Source organism: Pteropus vampyrus, unplaced genomic scaffold, assembly GCF_000151845.1.
Source record: "Pteropus vampyrus isolate Shadow unplaced genomic scaffold, Pvam_2.0 Scaffold716, whole genome shotgun sequence".
NCBI lineage: Eukaryota > Metazoa > Chordata > Mammalia > Chiroptera > Pteropodidae > Pteropus > Pteropus vampyrus.
In genome coordinates this window covers 14,784-34,400 of record NW_011889497.1, presented here as the reverse complement: position 1 = coordinate 34,400, position 19,617 = coordinate 14,784, and the positions used below count along the sequence as shown (strand labels likewise).

Below are 19,617 nucleotides of genomic sequence, written 5' to 3'. Positions count from 1 at the left end.
ACAGCCATGGCGATTGGAGTTTATGATTACGTTTGCTATCTTGATTATAAAAATAATTTCACAGGTGTGTATATATGTGTGCATGTGTGAAAGTTTATTAAATTATACACTTTGTATATAGTTTATACCACCATAAAACTGTTTAAAAAATAAACGAGTATTCTCAGATCCAACCCAGAGATGGGTAAGGAATATAAAATGGATGGAAAAGAGGCAAAGAATAGTACAGATACCCCTGAACACTGTTAAGTGATCAACCTTCCATGCCTGCATTTCTAGGTCACTTTCTCCAAGGGGCTTAACTCTGCCACCTCAAGTCAATCACACCAGCTGCTCTTTTACATCTTCCAGAGGTTAAAATTACTCCTTCAACACATATTTTTTGAGCTTCCACTGTGTGCCTAGATGCTTTGTTTTTACCAAGGCATTGAGACACCTGAAGAAAAATGTGAGAAGTAGGACAAGAAAAGTGAATGAGGCTGGACTGCAGAGTGCCTTGTTTGACAGGATGAAGACTTTGAAATATTACGAAATATAAATTGTGGCCAAGCTCAGAAGTAAGCTAACTTCGCCAGTGTTTTAGACAAAAACTTCTTCCACGGTAAGAAGGATGGAGAGCTTGGAGATCAGCTGGGTTAAAAGATCCACCCCTCTGTTGAAGATAAGTAAGTCTTAGAGTCCACCTCCCAGTTGCACTTGGTCAGAGAGCAGCTTTAGAATGACCTGGCTCTCACTGGCCTTAGCCAAGAATATCCTTGGGCCTGAAAAGTGTCCCTAGATGTAGCTGTCTTCTTAGAGATGTCTGCATAAGTCTCATGAAAACACTTTCTGCTTCACAGCCAACTTATGATGTGTTAGGTTTGTCAATGCCCTTTGGCCAAAGACTACAGGAATACCCATAGATGAATGAGTTGGATTTATTACTCATAACAGCAAAAGATAACATACGCCATGGGAGAGCCATGGGCTGTCTCAGTAAGACATTGTTAGAAAGAACCTATTAAAGGGTTGGTGCTTGGTTGAGAGATTTGGAGGAGGATCTAACAAAGTGGTGGTTTGATGTTGTCAAAGCAAGGGCAATTCTAGACTAGGTATCTCAGCTAATCTAATCTATAGAAAGGACAGACAAGAAGGAAGATAGGGCTATAATTGGCTTTAAAAAAAAAAAAAACTAGCTGTCACTAATTTAAGCCAAGAGCAGACAATATTGATATTTTATTTTTTTTCTGTGTTTAGACAAAATTATAAAGCAACCTTATTTTGTCTCATTTTCTCATGGCCTCAGAGGTTGTATTTTGTAAAATTGTTATGTCCAATAACAGAACAGAATAACCTAGCTGAGAGCATCAGACTATCTTATAATATAACTTTGAGGTCTAGATGTGAATTTCAGATCAGTTATGGACATCTGAAGCTGTTTTTATTTCTTTCAAGTTTGTAAAATTCTTTGTTAGACACATGGTATGCACACTTAAGGGAGTTAGAGATAGACTTATTGGTTGATTATTCATCAAACAATCAATCAACTGATTTGTTAATATTTCATTCTATCTGTGAGAGGTTTAAAGCATGGAAAACATATTACTTCAACTTGCACTGAAAAAAATACATTTCATAATATTATTTCTACTTGCAACAACAGAAATTAAGGCAGGCCCCAAGGGAAGTGAATAACAAGCATAGAGATGTCTCTTGACACTGTTTACTGTTTAGAAACAGTAAATGGATCCTTAAGGATCAGGAAAAACAGGGCTTACTTCCTGGCAGGCTCTGCTTATAACCCCACCATCCTTCAGCAAACACAATCAAGGATTCTTATCATAACAGTTTCCACCTATTTTTTCTCCTTTCTGGTTATTGCCAAGAAAACTATCTCTTCCCTCTATGGAAAAAAAAAAAAAAAAAAAAAACCTTTGAGAAGATTCAGTTTGGAACTCCATTTGTCGATCCAGGTAATAAAGTTACATAGTGTTTGGAAGAGTAAAAAAATCATAACCAACTAGATTTTTACCCACAGCTCTTTTTGTATTTGCTATGGCCATATACATACAACCAATATTTCTTAAGCTCTTACTGGTCAGGCAATGGTCAAGATACTTCCACAGACATTTATCTCGTTCAGTAATCTTTATGACAGCCCTTTAAAGAAGGCATGATTATGTCCATTTTATTGCTAAGAAAACTGAGTATTAATTTCCTATGACTAGTTTTAAAAAGTTCTTACTCAATTCAATGCTTTCTCCATTATACAACAGCTGCCTACCACTTATCCCAATCTAATTATCCTTACTTTTAAGTATTTTCCAGAAACAGATTACCCAGTGTAACAGATGCAGCAGCCACCTCACTGAAACTATACAGACTAGCTAAAGGAGGGAATCAAGTTGGCAGGAGACATCTCTGGACTGGCTATGGAATAAGGATCAACAAATAGACGTATCAAGACTTCTACTGTACTGAGCTTTGATGAAGATTACAGTATCAGGGAATATCTTCCTCACACTATCTCAGCCTTTCCTGGGTTGGCTAATTTAACAAGTAAACCATAGAAGGGTGATTGCTGTTAACTAACTCACTCCAAGAGGCTCAGGTACATAAACACAGACATCACTGTACACATGTTCACAGGCCCTCTGTCTCTTGTCGATACAGGATGATTCAACCAGCCCCCCCACCCCACACACACTTTTTTTTTTTTTTTTTTGACAGCTCCAGCTCAGACTTGTGGCAGGTGAACATTATAGTTCTACCACACAGTGGAGCTAAGTAATAAAAGGTGAGTAAAAATACAGTCTGGTTAAATATATTAGATTGAGCATAAAATGGTGATGGCCATTCATGTTTTCTAGAATACTTTCCTGTTTTCCAGAACAGCTTTGTAAGACTTCCTGATACAGAATTGTTCTAAGAGGAAATGGTTTTACTCAAAAGTCTAACACAATTGGTTTTTCCATTTTCAAAGAGTACTCTGTTGCTGTGTGGAAAATGGAGGGTAGAGGGGCAAAAGTAGAGGCGAAGTGCCTCTAAGGATGCTGCTGCAGAAGTTCTAGGAAGAAAGGATGATAATTTGAACTTGAGTCATGACAATGAAGTCAAAGAAAATTGCGTATTATGAGTCATATTTTAGAAACAGAAGCATCTCGCCGATGAGTTGGATGTGAGGAGTAAAAGAAAGGAAGAGATATAACATTAAAATAGCCTAGACCAGGAAAAGTAAGTTTCTGAACATTAACTAAACCATTCAAAATACTGAGAATGTTTTGAGATGATGGACAAAGTGATTGTCACACAAAATAACCTTTAAGAAACATCCTGCAAAAAAAGAAAGAAAAAGAAACATCCTGTAAAACACTTTGATTAAAGATGACCAAACCACAATTAGTAACAAATTATTTTGAACTATTGAAAAATGAGGAATTTTTCTTTAAGTTGGTATTAAATCTATAGGTCTAAAAAGGATTTTTTTTTTAATTTTATGGGATTTAAAGTTCATAAGTGACCTTCATATGTTGTAGCAAATTTTCTTTTGAGTAACTTCTACGATTCATTAGTTAATGTATTCTCATATCTCCAACATTTGTTAATGGCCCCATTCACAGAACAGAAAATTTGGAACAACTATTGCTTCAGAAAAGACCACATTCTGAATGTTTTTATCCTGAATGAGACTTGGTTAAAGTAATGCAAATATATATTGGATACTTTATGTCTGGTTTAATTTCACTTTAAAAAAAAAAAAGAATACTTTGTATCTGAAACTTAATTTCAGTCCCTAGTTACACATTCTTCAAATCAGAGAGGAAAGGGCATTTAGAAAGTGTAAGTTTATGGTACAAGAACCAGAACCTGTTCATCCCACAGCTCAGGCACTAAAAGACCTGAGATAATATAAGTTAAGACATAAATTAGCAAGATCTTGAGAAATTTTATTGGCCACATGAGTCCCCTATGTTATGGAAATACAAAATCTAGAACTAGATCTGACTCAGAGAAAGAAGCTTTGTACACACATTATAAGTTCCAAAATATTAATCAGTTTGCTAGCCCCCTGGCACAAATTTTCTTTCTCTCCAAAAACAAAACAAAAATACGTTGTAATCAATCAGTTCTCCCCTGACACCTTCTGCCATTTATCCAGGGAGGTCTTACTGTTATTGAATATTTAAAAGAGACCATTGACAGATTCCTTGGGTAACTATGCCAACTCTCAAAAATAATTTATGATTGATTGATTAATGCTATATTCCAGATAATGGAAAATATATGTTTTTTATGCCCTATTCGCAGAGGCTATAGTAACCAAGACCATGGTCTGGGTGCAGGATTTTTTAACAAAGGTCGGTGTTTTCTTAACCCAGGAAAACATAAAGCCATTATGCAAATGTATAACCATCCAAAATCATTATGCCTTGAGGTGCTCCAAAGAAGTGATTGGGAGGTAGAAATTTAGTTTTCTTTACCAGTTTTCTGCTGCGTGTATCTTAACATTAGATCAATAATATCAGGTTCCATAGTTTACATGGCCTTTTCAGCATCATATTTCCAACCCAGACCATCAGAGACCTATTTTGACAAGACCGGATTAATGCTGATCCTATTTCTCAGCTGTAGCTACCCTGGATGACTGAGAAACTGTATTAATAGAAGTGAGCAGCAGCTATTTTCTATAATTAATTTGAGTGCTTTACTCCTGAACTTGATAGATTGCAACACAAAATAGAATCAATGAGTTAGTTAACTACCTCAAAAGAGAAAAGTGATTCCAATAGCCCCAAGGGTCTCCTGTTCCCTGGCCACGCAATGTAAGTCAGCTTTGCCCACAAGTAACTGTGAGGGTATAATCTCTTCCTGAGAACTAAAAAAGTGCATTTATTCATTCATTTTATGAATATTTGTTAAAAGCTAAGTGCGAAGCATTATGTTAATTCCAAATCACTTCTGATAAAACAGCTTCTCAGAAAAACTGCTTGTGAGCCTATGACAAGTTCTGTTTGAAACTTGCTGCTCCAGAAAATGCTCCTGATACACTTCAAAGAATTCTCTCTTGGGAGAGGCATATAGTTGAATAGGAAGTATGGTGAAGAAATGCCTTATTTAAATCACAAGGCTGATCACAATATCCGAGCTCATAAAAGATGGATAATGAACTTCCCGGAAATGGCTGTAAATTGCATCAGGCATAAAATGTTCTCCTATGCCAAGTTTGGGGACAGTTCACCACTCCCTCTTGAGAACAGAAGAGTTATGGTATAACTACCTACTCTGAAATTTAAAAAAAAAAAAAAAAATTACTGCTAAGAAGAGAACTACCCAGTCTGATATAATCAGGAGAAAGAAAGAGAAAGAGAAAGAGAAAGAGAAAGAGAGAGAGAGATTGGGGGAGGGAGAGAGAGAGAGACAGAGACAGAGACAGAGACAGAGACAGAGACAGAGACAGAGAGAAGCTGTTAAAATGCAGTTTATATGTCATTCCTCAGGCTCTGGTAAATACAGAACTTAATAAGAAAAAGATGTTGACAGTCAGAGCTCTCATATACTGTCATTGGGAGTGAAAAGTAGACCAATAACAATGGGACACTGTTCAACTTAATCTACTAAAATTGAAGAGACACACACCCTATAATACAGCCTAAAAAAAGTGCATGCTCATGTGAACTAAGAAATATAAACTATATGTTTATAGTAGCATTCCTCGTGATTGTCCCAAACTGGAAATAACCAAAATATTCATCTATAGTAGAATGGTTAAACAAGTCATTTATTCATAGAATGCAAAGGTATAGAGAGCAGTAAAACTAGACAAACTAAAGATACATAGAACAACATGAATTTTACAAACTTACTATTGAACAAAAGAAGTAATCCAAAAGTACTACATAAAATGTGATTTCATTTACGTAAAAGTACAAACATAAGCAAAACTAAATACTTAGAATTGCATACTTGGTTGCTAAAATAATGAAAAGCAAGGAGATAGTTACCAAAAGGAAAGGAGAATGTTATAATCTGGAGTAACAGAGAGGCAGAGGATACTGATTGGGATGAATCATGAATGGAGATTCTAGGATGCAAGTGATATTCTATTTCTTGACCTCAATGTTAATTACTCTTGAGTTTTATTCATAATTATTTAATAAGCTACATATTTATATATTAAACATGTTTACATACATTTCGCATTAAGAAAACATCTCTGTTTATCTATTGATCTTCACTAACTTCTAGTGTTTACAGTCCAACAATAAAGCAAGGATTGTATTTCAGGGTTAGACAAAAATAGCAGTGATTGATAAATAAATATTTATTGCATTCCCCATGGTAGCTTCAATACATATCTGGGTCCCCATCTATCTCTACACATTCATTAAACAATTTGCTGGTCCTTTCACAGCTCACAGATCCATGAACCCCTCCAACAACTCCAGCACCATCACTAGCTTCATCCTCCTGGGCTTCCTTTGCCCCAGGGAGGGGCAGGTCCTCCTCTTTGTGCTCTTCTCTGCTGTCTACCTCCTGACACTCATGGGCAATGGTTCTATCATCTGTGCTGTGCACTGGGATCAGAGACTCCACACGCCCATGTACATCCTGCTCGCCAACTTCTCCTTCCTGGAGATCTGGTATGTCACCTCTACTGTCCCCAACATGTTGGCCAACTTCCTCTCTGACACCAAGGTCATCTCTTTCTCTGGGTGCTTTCTCCAGTTCTATTTTTTCTTCTCGTTGGGTTCTACAGAATGCTTTTTCTTGGCTATTATGGCATTTGATCGATACCTTGCCATCTGCCGGCCTCTACATTATCCCACCTTTATGACTGGATATCTCTGCACCAATCTCGTGGTCAGTTGCTGGGTACTTGGTTTTCTCTGGTTCTTGATTCCTATCATCATCATTTCCCAAATGTCCTTCTGTGGCTCCATCATTGACCACTTTCTGTGTGATCCTGGTCCTCTGTTGGCCCTCACCTGTACCAGAGCTCCTGCAATAGAGTTAACTAGCTCCACCTTAAGTTTTCTGCTCTTATTTATTCCCTTTCTTTTCATCATGGTGTCCTATATTCTGGTCCTACGAGCTGTGTTGAGGGTCCCTTCAGCAGCTGGACGAAAAAAGGCTTTCTCCACCTGTGGGTCCCATCTGGCTGTGGTTTCTCTTTTCTATGGCTCAGTGATGGTCATGTATGGGAGCCCAACATCAGAGCATAAAACTGGAATGCAGAAGATAGTGACTTTGTTTTATTCTGTAGTTACTCCACTCATTAACCCTGTAATATATAGTCTGAGGAACAAAGATATGATATGTGCTATAAAAAAATTATTGGGAACATAAGTGTTTTGGTTTAAATGATTTTGAGGGACTTAATTTGTTGTTAATTTCTTGGTTAAAAAGACTGACTGGCATCACTCAGAAAATTATTCATAATGTTTTTGAACTTTATACACCAGAGTGGTTTTTTTTTTATTATTTCCTAGAATTCATAGGGCTATCAGGGATCTCAAAGATGTACTCTACCTCCCTAATTTTACAAATGACAGAGTACAGACTGAAAAACTGAGATGAGTTTGTTGGGAAAATATAACTAAAAATAAATCTCCTGCCAGCCCAGAAAACCTTTCCAAAAGATAGAAAAGAATAAAACAGTTTTAATATTAAATAAGTATTAAAGCAATGGAATATGTGCATCACAGGCAATCCTCTAAGAGATGGCAAAGACAAAAAGAAATCTAATCCCTTTACATAGCCAGGCAAATACAATCCATTACATACCTGTTTTCAAGATAAACAATAACTAGTCATGAAAAAGACTTGACAGCATCATTTATCACACATAGTTCATCCTTGATTCACCTGGTAATTGGGATGGCTATTTGTATTTTCTAATTGGCTCATACAAAGGAAAAATAAACACATCTATACAACAGGAGGTAGTTTGGGAGCTTAGAAGTTAGGCCACCAAAGTGAGGCTCCTACTGTGCCACAGAAATTGAGAGATTAAGGTACTATCTACTTTGATGATTACATTTCAAACAGATTTTCCAGGTCCTTGACAAGGACATTTCTGTCATAAAGCTGGCAAGAGGCTTATTTAGCTTTCAGAAAGAGTTGCATGCATTTCAAAAACAAAGAACTTAATTACAAGTTTTCTAAAGTAAATAACTAAAGGAAGAGGGAAAAGTCTCTTCCTTTATTTTCACTGTATATGCCTTTGTATTTTTAAAGTTTTGTTCTAGATGCATGTATTTCTATTTAACATATATTTAACCATGTAATTTTAACATTAAAAAATAAACTTAAAGCTTCTGCTCAGCAAAGGAAACCATCAACAAGGTAAAGAGACAACCATCCCAATGGGACAATATACTTGCAAGCAATGCCTCTGATAAGGGCCTAATATCTAAAATATACAAAGAACTCATACAACTCAATAACAACAAAAAAACAAATGATCCAATCAAAAAATGGGCAGAGAGCCTGAACAGGCACTTCTCCCTAGAGGACATACAAGTGGCCAATAAATATTTGAAAAGATGCTCAACATCGCTAGTTAATAGGGAAATGCAAAACAAAACCACAATGCAATACCATCTCATACCTGTTAGAATAGATATAAGCAACAGAACAAGTAATAACAAATGCTGGAGAGAATGTAGAGGAAAAGGAACCCTCATACACTGCTAATGAGACTGCAAATTGGTACAGTCACTATGGAAAACAGTATGGAGGTTCCTCAAAAAACTAAGAATTGATCTATCAAATGATCCAGCAATCCCTCCTCTGGGTATTTACCCCAAAGACTTGAAAACCCATATCCAAAAAGATATTTGCACATCGATGTTCATAGCAGCATTATTCATGGTGGCCAGGACATGGAAGCAAGCGAAGTGCCCTACGATAGATAATTGGCTAAAGAAGCTGTGGTACATATGTACAATGGAATATTTTTCAGGCATAAGAAGAGATGAAATACTGTCATTTGCAACAATATGGATGGACATTGAGATAATCATGCTGAGTGAAAAAAGCCAGACAGAAAAATTGAAAATCACATGATATCACTTATATGTGGGACATAAACCTAAAAGCAACAAATGAACAGGACAAACAAACAGAGAAACTCATGGACATGGACTATAGACTAGTTGTTACCAGAGGGTAGGGAGTTGGGGAGGAGAGAGTAGGTAGACAAAATAAAGAGAGTCAAATATAGAGCGGTAGGGGGAGGGCAAAGTGGGTAAAGGGGATTAAATATATGGGAGTTGAAGGAAACCGGACTTTGGGTGATAAACACACAATAGAATATATAGATGTCAAATTATAATGTACCCCTGAAAATTATATAATTGTATTAACCAATGCTACCCCAATAAACTTAATTTTAAAAATAAATAAACAAAGTTAAAAACTATTTCACTATAAAATGAGAACCAGGGAAGTATTTCTTCACAATTCTCTGATTCCTTGAGAATCTAGAAAAAGGGCTGATTGTTGATGGAAAACAAAAACAATAAAACTGATAACCTCTTGATATCATCTCATTGAAATTCTTTGGCTCTGTTGGAACAAAGTAGGAAATTTTTTCCTTCTCTGAGGACCTATGAGAGTAAATAAAGTATAAAACTTAAAAGTAGCAATATTTTAAATTGTCATATCATCTTCCTCCATGGTCACTTTTTTGTTAAAACAACTGAATTCATTCAGTATGCAAGACTCTGAGCTAGAAGTGAATAAGACACATTTTATTCTCTTATGTGAGGTTCATAATAAGTGGTAAATGGAGCAAAATATACTATAAACAAGGGAATCTGAAGTTTCTATGCAAGCAAATGAAAAAACAGTACATATAAAAGCCAGGAGTAGTAAAGGGAGAAAAATGGCAAGTTCTGAAAAATGAGTATACCCATTCACAGATTACCATCTGTTTACATGTATAACACAGTATACAAAAATGAAGTGTTTCTAAAAGTAGTGTCCATAGGGTATTTACTACCCATCATGATTTATAATTAGCCACACCTATTGATATATTAATGAGCATCTTTAATCAAAATAAGTATGGCTCCAAGATGTAATTCAAAATTCAATAAACAATTAAATAGATACAGATAGATAGATAGATGATGGATAGGTAGATAGATAGATAGATAGATAGATAGATAGATAGATAGATAGATAGATAGATAGATAGATGGATGCAAAGAGATACAGAGAGGGATAAAGAAACATGATGTTCGTATGTTGAAATATAAAAATCAATCTTTAAAGGACTTCAAAGTGCAAGTATTATACTTACATTTAAAATATTGCACTCACACTCAAAATGTAACCTCTGAGCCAGAATCACATTAGCTGGAATGTGCTCTGTGCATTTGACTTACTTTTTTTAATTCAGTATTTAGCTTTCTTTTTAACTCCAAGGGACACACTGACATTTATTTCTCTTCAAGATAGATTTTTTAATACAATGGTTCTTTCATTCCACAATTTTTAAAATAGTGTGCTCTTTTCTCTATAATAATAAATTCTCATTGTAATAATTTTCAAACTATAGAGAAAAGTATAAAGATACTTTGAGTTACCTAAAACCCCACTACTCTTGAGGTAACCATCATTTACATTATAGCAAAAAATTTTTCACTCATTCTTTTAGACATAAACACACACTCATATCCATCAATTTTACATGAGTGAACTATTGTACATGTTTTTAAGGTAGACTCTTTTATTTTTTTCCTTACTACTCCCTACAACCACCTCTTCTTCCTCAATCTACTTTTTACTCCACTACTTCCCATCTCTACTAGATAAATCTTGTACTTGTGCTTCATACTATTCACCATGCTCTTAATTATATAAAAATGTTTATAATTATATATAAGGGTATTTAATTATTTATATTGTAAACATCAAATCATATTAAATAGACTTCTAAATATATTGCTTTTTCATCTTGCCTTATAATATGCAAATCTCTCCAAAGTGATATTAGGTATATAAAATATTTCCATTTTGTATAGTGGGCTAGAGATGTATAATTAATAAAACCAGAGTCATTAAACAGGATCCTTCAATGGAAGAACTCTTCATGAGCTTTGGCTAGTATTAATTCCATAAAAGACATGACTGAGAACAGTTTTCATGTCATTACTGAGTAGGCTGTCATTGAGAAGTTTTAAGACTTGAGTCTTTATAAAAGATATCATTATGATGATGTGGTTTATTGTCTTCATTTCTTCTAAATAGCCAGGCATGGGATTCACAATTATTCATTATGGTTTCCTAGAACAGAGACACCACCACCAAGTGAGACCCACATTAAGAGAAGGCATTTTGATGATCAGCTGCTGAAATCACCTGAAGGGTAGCTCTCAGCACCAATGTATATGGTCCAAGGATATTTAAAATAGTGAGAATGATGATAAGTACATAGTACGTGTTCTGATGTGGCATAGTTATAGGACATGGCAATCACTGGGCCCATCTGTGGTAGATGATGCAATATGCTATCCAGATCTTTCATTTAGGACCGAGGCACTCATTTCCCCAGATAACAGAAGTCTAGCATACTGATGACTGGCTCACAGCTGAAGCCCTTGCCAGAAATTGCCTTAAGCCAAAGGGTCTAGCCTTTTCTATGATTATCTTCCCAGCCCAGGATCGGCTCGCATTCAATGATTGCTCAATGCTGGTGTACCAAGGCCTGACACTCCTGCTTCAATCAGTGACAACTCTGAACAGCCAGCCATCCCAGCTCCAGAGTTCCACATGGCATCAGCTGAGACTTTTGTTTCAACTTTATCACGGTTCATTTTCTGCCCTAGACCTACTTTTCTCGCTCCTGTACAACTGTTGTTTCCAAGAGAACTCCACAACAAACCTGCATGAAATCTTAGCATCTGTTTCCAGGGAACCCAATATACAACACCATGTCTCTTAGGAAGAAGATAGGGATTGAGTGTTTGAGGAAATCGATGAGCCAAGAGAGACACATCAGCCTACCACAGATCCTGTCATGATGTTGGGGTAGTAGAGTGGATGGCAGATGGCCAAGTGCTGACCTTTTTCCATTACAGAGTAGAAGAATCAAGCAGTCGTGCCTAGAACAAAGATGTAGAACAGAGTGAAACAACCTGACTACGAAATGGCCTTGGTTTTAGAAAGAACATTGTCCAGCATGTTGGAGGCTGCAAGTAACTTCAAAAATCATGATAGTTACACCCTCAAGCTTACAATGTATCTAGGTTTAACTTCCACTCAATAACAATTTAAGAATTGTGCAACCTCAGGCATACTGTTGATGTCTTCATTTTACAAATGAGGTAACTAAAGCCTAGATTGATTAAACAAGTTGCCTCAGGCTAAACAGTGAGTGTTGGAAGCAGAATGAAAGAATTATGTCTCCAGAAACCACACTAACTGTTATGTTATGCTGTATTCTGTTAGATTATCATGTGAGCTCCTGAACTAAGCATTTTATATACACTATTGCTTTCAGACCTCATGACAACATTACAGGAACCATTACTATTTCACCTGTTTTACAGAATAGAAAGCCAAAGCTTGGAGAGAATAGGTATCAACTTGCCCATAGTGTACTCTAATAATAACTAAGAAAGCTGGGATTCAACCAGGTTTCTCTGAGTTCAAAGCTCATGTTCATCACTATTAATTTATCATGGCAAGGTGATATATATTATTGAAAAATGGGAAAAATTCTCTATGTGACACTAAAGCTGAAATAATATTCAGCTATTAGAAACTATGGGAAATGGCTGATAAGAGCTTAATGAATAAGCATAGTATAATATTGTAAATACAATGCGGCTCCTATGTGCAGAAAAATTAAAATATGGTCTTTAGAAAAAATTACCAGAGGGAAGTATACCAAAATATTTTAAATGACAATATTTGGGTAATAATATGGAGGTCTTTTTTCCTGAGGTTTTTTTTTTTCTGGGTTTTTTTTTTTCAATTTTATGCTTTATTTTTAAATGCTTCTATATCGAGTAATAATACATTAATGATTTTTTATTCCATAATAAGTTATTTTTTATAATGATAATGGTAACTCTAGCTCAGAGTTTCCCAGTTTAAAAGAACTGGCATATACCTAAAGAATATTCATCTACATAAAACCTCACTAACCATGCTGTCCCTTACTTCTTCTAACAAAGCTTATGTTGTAACTTCAAAAAAATATTTTCTTAAATTTCTCAGCATCACATTAAGAGAGAACCACTAAGTCCCTTGAGAGGATGGGGGCAGGAGCAGGAAGGCTGAAGTAAGCACTTAATATACAGAAGAAGAAAAAAGACCTGTTGACCCATCCAGCTTCATTTCAGTCAGTTTCATTGGTACTGTAAGAACAGGAAAACTTTCTTGACTCTGATATCAGCTGATAAGATATAAATTGTGGTGAAATCATGCTAGCAATATTTCAAACTGAAGATTGTTATCAGTCACGTGGTACAGTTTCTTATGCCTTGCCTTCCTGAGTTGATATATCTCTACAAAGTTGGCAGACTGTTTATATTTCATTACTATTTAGTGATTTATCTTACAAGTATAAATGAACTAGAACAAAGTAGGACTGCAAATTATGATACAAATCATAATTTAGAACCCAGTTTATTTAAATACAGATAAACACATAGAGAAGTGTATATGCATATCCATGTGTATATGTGAGAAAATATGAAAAATAATTCACAAAAAGAATCACAAAGTATAAATATATTAGTGAAGAAGTGTTCCCATTTTACTTCAATGATAAGTCACGTGAAATATGTTTTGGGTCACAAATGGACCTTCATATTTAGAATATAATACTTTTCCTATCTCAGAATATATGTCCTTTAGAGCTTTAACCTTCTTAACTCATTAAATAATTTTATAAAATATCTTACCCATGGCATCTTTTTCACATTTCTTTCTGGAATATTCATATTAATTTCCCCATGATAAATGTCTTATAAAGAGGACAATCTTTTACAGTTCTTTGCATTTCTCTACTTTTCTAATCCTCATTCATTCACAACCCAGAAGACTAGTAAGTACATAGAAAACGTTGATTAAGCAACTGTTGTTGGATTTTTGGAACTCGTGTGCTCAGTTGAGGATAAACCACAAAAGACCTGTAGCAGAGAGCAGAATTTCCTCTGCCAACTTATATATCACTACAGCTGAAATAATTCCCTAAAGCTTTTCCCCATATTTTTACATTATTTTTCCTCCTTACTGTTATCTTACTTAGGATTCAGTTAAATCATAAGTAAAATTGGATTTATTTGCAAACGTTTAAAAAGACCACGTTTCCAAATATGACTTTGAGACTCAAAAAAGAAAGAAAGAAAAAAAGAAAACAGACATACTTGATAAATACAAGTGGATAAACACAAGTGATCTAATGATTTTTTTGTAATTTTTTATTTTGAAATAATTTCAGCTTTATAAAAAATTTACAAAAATAGAAAAATATGGAATTTCTATGTGTCCTTTACACAGGTTCCAAATTGTTAAAATTTTACCACAATTGCTTTATTATTCCCTCTGTGCCTTTTTTGTCTTTCTCTATTTCTCTGTCATTCTGTCAGCCTTTCTCAACATGTATACCTTTTGAGAGTAAGTTGCAGATTTACTCTTGCTCCTTTATACCTAAGTGTCTCAGTGTGTATTTTCTAGAAATAAGCAATTTTTTCTTTATAACCACAGTATAATTTATATTGGTATAATACTACTACCTAATTTATAATCTTATTCTGTTATTTTCCCAATTATCCTAATTGATATCTCTTATAGTGGAAGGTGGGAGAGATTTTATTCTGTCCTAAGAGCCAATCAAGCTTATAAACTGAACATTTTTTGTGAAAGGATGAAGAAGTACAAATTAGTAGTTACAAAATAGTCACAGGGATGTAGAGTACAGTGTAGGACAATAGTCAATATTACTGTAATGGCTGTGTGTAGTACCAGATAGGTACTATAGAGTAATCAAGGGGATCGCTTCATATATTATATAAATGTCTAACCATTGTACTGTATACCTGAAACTAATAGAAAATAAAATAAAATAAAAAATTAAACCATTTTTTAAATCAAATGAGCATCCAGATATTAGTAAATTGGTGAAAACTTCAAGGTTCTAAAGTAGACTTCTAAAAGCATCATTCTTTCTAGAGAATTCTATGAAATTTTTTCTTCAAAGTTAAACTTCCATATTTGAAAATTAAAGTAACTGCTTCATAGCACAAATAAATAGAATGCAATAAGAACCATTGAATCCTAAATTATAAATGCTTACCAGAGTCTACACAAGATTTCTAAGCATTGTTTTCTATAGGAAAAGGTTTTTAAATTATTCTTTGTATTGCTCTGAACTCATTATAAGCACTAAATTGAGCTACTGGGCTTGTATAAACTCATAATTAACAAAAAGAGAAGCCAAATTTAGTTACAGCCTGATCTTTGCCTACTATTACTAACAGCATATTATGCGCAAATATCTTGAACTTCATCTTTAAAAGTAGTTGACTGGAAATGTGAAAGAAAGGAAAGAATACTGTGTAAATAAAACATCATCAACTCTTCTGAGGATGTAGTTATCATTGATGTTTTTGCTTTGGGACAAGTTTCCCATATGAAGTATGTTCTTTTAAAGTAATCATTGTTGGAAATATAAATTCAGCTAAGACTTACTGAAGTTTGCAACAGTTTTTGTTTTTGTTTTTGTTTTCTTTTTTGCCATCTAAACATTATAAATGATGATTAAGTACCTAAGTCAGCATATGATATCCTATTCAACCCATAATGTACCTGCTCATAGTATCAATGTATTCTAAGAGCTAATTACAGGTACCAAGAGGGGTAGGAAAGGCAAATAGAAAAAAAGAAAAATAAGCATAGCAACACATGGGTATTCTTGCATGCAATTAATTTATAACCCTGCTATATAAACCTGAATATCTGAATTCAGCTCTTTGTAGTATAACTCCACAGGTGGGGTCTTCTGCTTTCAGAGTCAAAGATGTTCTTTCATGCCTTTCAGAGGGTAAAATGATTCACTTAACAAATGTGTGGCTGGAGGTTTGTATGTGCATGGAGCATAGGGGGAAAAAGCACAGGAAACTCTAAGAAGCAAGACGTGAAAGATAGGACAGGGCTGTGTTGCGGGGGCCCTACTGATCAGGCTACAAACTTTGAGTTTTATACTGCAGGTAGGGGAAACATTAAAGGTGCTTAAACAAGATGTGAGATGTTTAAGAAGAAAACTCCTTCAAGGAATGTGAAGAAACAGTCAATGAGTAGCACTGAAAGATCTACTCCTTTGTTGGGGTGAAAAAACGTGAGGTCCTACTACCAGCTGCAGCTTTTTAAATGTTGCTTCAGAATGACCCTGCTATGTGGCCCCTTGGCCAAGAGTATCTTTGGGCCTGGTAAGTGTCCCTTGAAAGGCAAGTTTCTTGAGTGGAACTGCTATGACTCAGAAGATCTAACTAAAAAAAGAGAGAGAAAGATCACTGAGGAGGCCACGGTGGTCTTACAAAGAGAGAGATTTATCCCCTTGTCTGAGGTCCTTTACTCCCCCAACTGATCTCTTTCTAATAGGAAGATGGGGATCTGTCCCCAGAGCTCACAATTGACATTGAATTAAAAGAAGACCAAAAAATAAACTCCAATAAACTCCAATACAGACATCTTATCTTGGGTTTCATTTAAAAATTTCCCTTGAGCATATGACAGATATTTTGAACAGGTTTGGTAAGTGATTGATGAATCGCTGATTGCATCTCTGGCCGTCTCTAAGAGATTTAGACCCCGTTAGAGGTATTACACCCTCCACCACTGGGGAAAAGGAAGGCAGACATAAAACCACAAGGGTCATCAGAGAAGACAGGGAGTGAGCAGGGGAATAACTAGCAGAGATCTGTCCCCTGGCACTGTTCTTCTTCTAGAGATGGTAAATAAATTCTCAAAGAGCAAAAGACAAGCTCTGCTTATAATCCCTGAATCCTACAGCACATACATTTACTGATCTTCCTCTCAACCTATTTTTACATCTCCTCTCCAAGCTGGTTACTACACACACAATTACCTCTACTCTCAGGAAAGCCTGCAAGAAAGTGACTGAGAAACTTCAGTTGAGATCCCCTTTCTTGCTTCAGGAAAGAAGGTAACGTAGTACTTAGAAGAGAAAAAAAACTTAAATGCAGATGTAGAATATATATGTTTTAAAAAACAGTCTCCCGCTAACTCTAATACAGTTTCACCCAAAACATTTAATATTTATTATGTGTCAGATATTGACAAGGTGCTTCCACCTTCTCGATTCATTATCTCATTCAACAGTCTTTATAACAACCCTTTGGGGAAGGCATTATTGTCTCCATTTGATATTTGAAGAAACTAAGAGACAAAAAATAAGTGGCTTATAGAATTTCCCACAACAATGCAAGTGCTAGAATTCAAATCCTGGGCTCCCATATTCAAATCGAGTACCACTTCTATTATGTCACAATAGCCTACGACTTACTAGCACTGGATGAGTAACTGCACTAACTTTCGAGGGGTTTCAAGAAAGTGCATACAATGCGACAGAGGGCTATATAGCACAAAAGTGTCACCAGACATTTAAATAAATATTATTTATTTAACCCTCAAAATACCCTCAGGAGTCAGTATTCTTATTCTCTTCATCTTACAGAAAAGGAACCAAAGCTTAGAGAGGTTAATAACTTGTCTATCAGATACAGCTAGAAAGTGGTAGAAGCAGGATTTGAACTCAGAGGGTCAAGAGTTCTGGAAGCTGTGTTCCTTTATGGAGCAGCCTCTCCAGGCAAGAGAGCAGAGAGTTATGTCCATAGGGGAATTATCTAAACTGGCTGCTCAGAGAAATTTAGTAAGGACATACCAAGACTTCTACTCCTCTGTGGTTTCTGCTACCAGCTTTACAGAAAAAGAAAGTATCCATGAAAAATCCAGATTGTTAAATTAGCATCCATAATTGAGAAGTGGAAATGCACACACAGAATCTAACTTCTGGATACTAATTTCACAAGTTAAAAAGTGAAGCTTGTTTGCTTTGTTTTCTTAATCCTCTGTCCTAGCAGTCTAAGTGCACAGACACAGACCCAACCTTTAAGGACCCTGTGCTCATGTTACCACTCCCTTGGCCATAGCGCCCTCTGCAGCCAGTTCGGGGGGATGTGGCCAAACTTTGACCGTAACACAACAGCTGCTTTCTATGCTTAGGAGCTAAGTGACAAATGATGAGTAACAAAACAGCTTAATGGAAATATCTCTTCCTTTACCCACACTTAATTTTATTAGGTTTAGCGTAAAACATTTTCATACATTTCCTATTTTCCAGAACACTTTTATCAGGCTCATACTTGGAAAAACTATCCTAAAAAGAAACTGTCTCAAATCCTGTACCTTCATATATAATTAATAAAATAAACAGCAAGGGTTTTCATTCCAGGATTATGTATCACTTCTAGTGTGCAAGTCTAGCTGTCCTGTGTGGTCTGGGCATTCCTAGAATAACAGTAAACATCTAGATGTGACAGGATTAAGAATTGTGTGGTACAACTCCCATTTTACATTTAAGAAATGAAAACTTAGAGATGTTACTATTTCAGTATGGTGAGATTATTGATGTTAACATTATCTTTCAGGATATCTACCGAGGTGAAGTTATGTGCTATGTGCTATTTTTTCAGGTAGTTTTCTCCAGCAAACTTGATGGATTTACTCATAAAATTGGTATGTAATGGTATTAGAGAGAATAAACAGGTTAGGTTGAAATAGACTCAATTGTCAAATAATTTTTAAGTGACATCAAAAGTCCCACATTTTTTCTCTTCCAGAATCACATGACCTAATAAGACACCTGCCTACAAGTAGCCGCATTAGGTGACTGCTCATGGAGAACTTAGGAAATGCACATAATCATTCACACATACCAAAACAAAATTATAGAAACCCTTCTAGATGCAAGGATCATGTCACCTCTATGACACTGCTGTTTGACATAACAGAAACCCCAGCCTACTCTTAAAAAAAATGTTTGCCAAGAAGAGAGCTAACCCAGTATATTTAGTTTAAGAGGAGAGATAAAGAGAATTATACAATGTAATGTCAGTCGACATTACTTTCTCCTGCCTGGGTAAGATATGTGAGGTAGGGATTTTAATTTTTTTTTTTTCACTTCTATATCCCCAGCATCTAGAAAATATACCTAGTAAATACTAAGCACTCAATAAATATTGAATGAATAATGGACAAATAAACAAATCTCAGTTTCTTGTTTCAAAGAGAAAATGAACTCCCTGTGCTGATCCAGGGATATGCAGTAATTATGGGTCTTTTCACAGCTCACAGACTCATGAAACTCTCCAACAACTCCAGTATCATCACTGGCTTCATCCTCCTGGGCTTCCCTTGCCCCAGGGAGGGGCAGGTCCTCCTCTTTGTGCTCTTCTCTGCTGTCTACCTCCTGACCCTCATGGGCAATGGTTCTATCATCTGTGCTGTGCACTGGGATCAGAGACTCCACACGCCCATGTACATCCTGCTCGCCAACTTCTCCTTCCTGGAGATCTGGTATGTCACCTCTACTGTCCC

General features: G+C 35.7%; 2 protein-coding genes across 2 annotated transcripts in view; both read left to right on the top strand.

The window, feature by feature from the left end:
* Positions 1–6,402: 6,402 nt before the first annotated feature.
* On the top strand, positions 6,403–7,326 carry LOC105309322 (olfactory receptor 11G2-like). The gene has a single exon (XM_011385443.1). The coding sequence runs from the start codon at positions 6,403–6,405 to the stop codon at positions 7,324–7,326; it is 924 nt and encodes a 307-aa protein (XP_011383745.1).
* Positions 7,327–19,345: 12,019 nt separating this feature from the next.
* LOC111734012 (olfactory receptor 11G2-like) overlaps positions 19,346–19,617 on the top strand; it is a gene marked incomplete at its 3' end in the record, with an annotated part of 3,973 nt that continues 3,701 nt past the window's right edge. Inside the window, exon 1 of the mRNA XM_023526140.1 lies at positions 19,346–19,612. Coding sequence (XP_023381908.1) covers positions 19,352–19,612 — 261 coding nt within the window. The remainder of the gene's footprint in view (positions 19,613–19,617) is intronic.

Excerpts from the sequence above, each read along its gene's own strand:
- LOC105309322 (XM_011385443.1), top strand. The coding sequence starts at position 6,403 with ATGAACCCCTCCAACAACTCCAGCACCATCACTAGCTTCATCCTCCTG.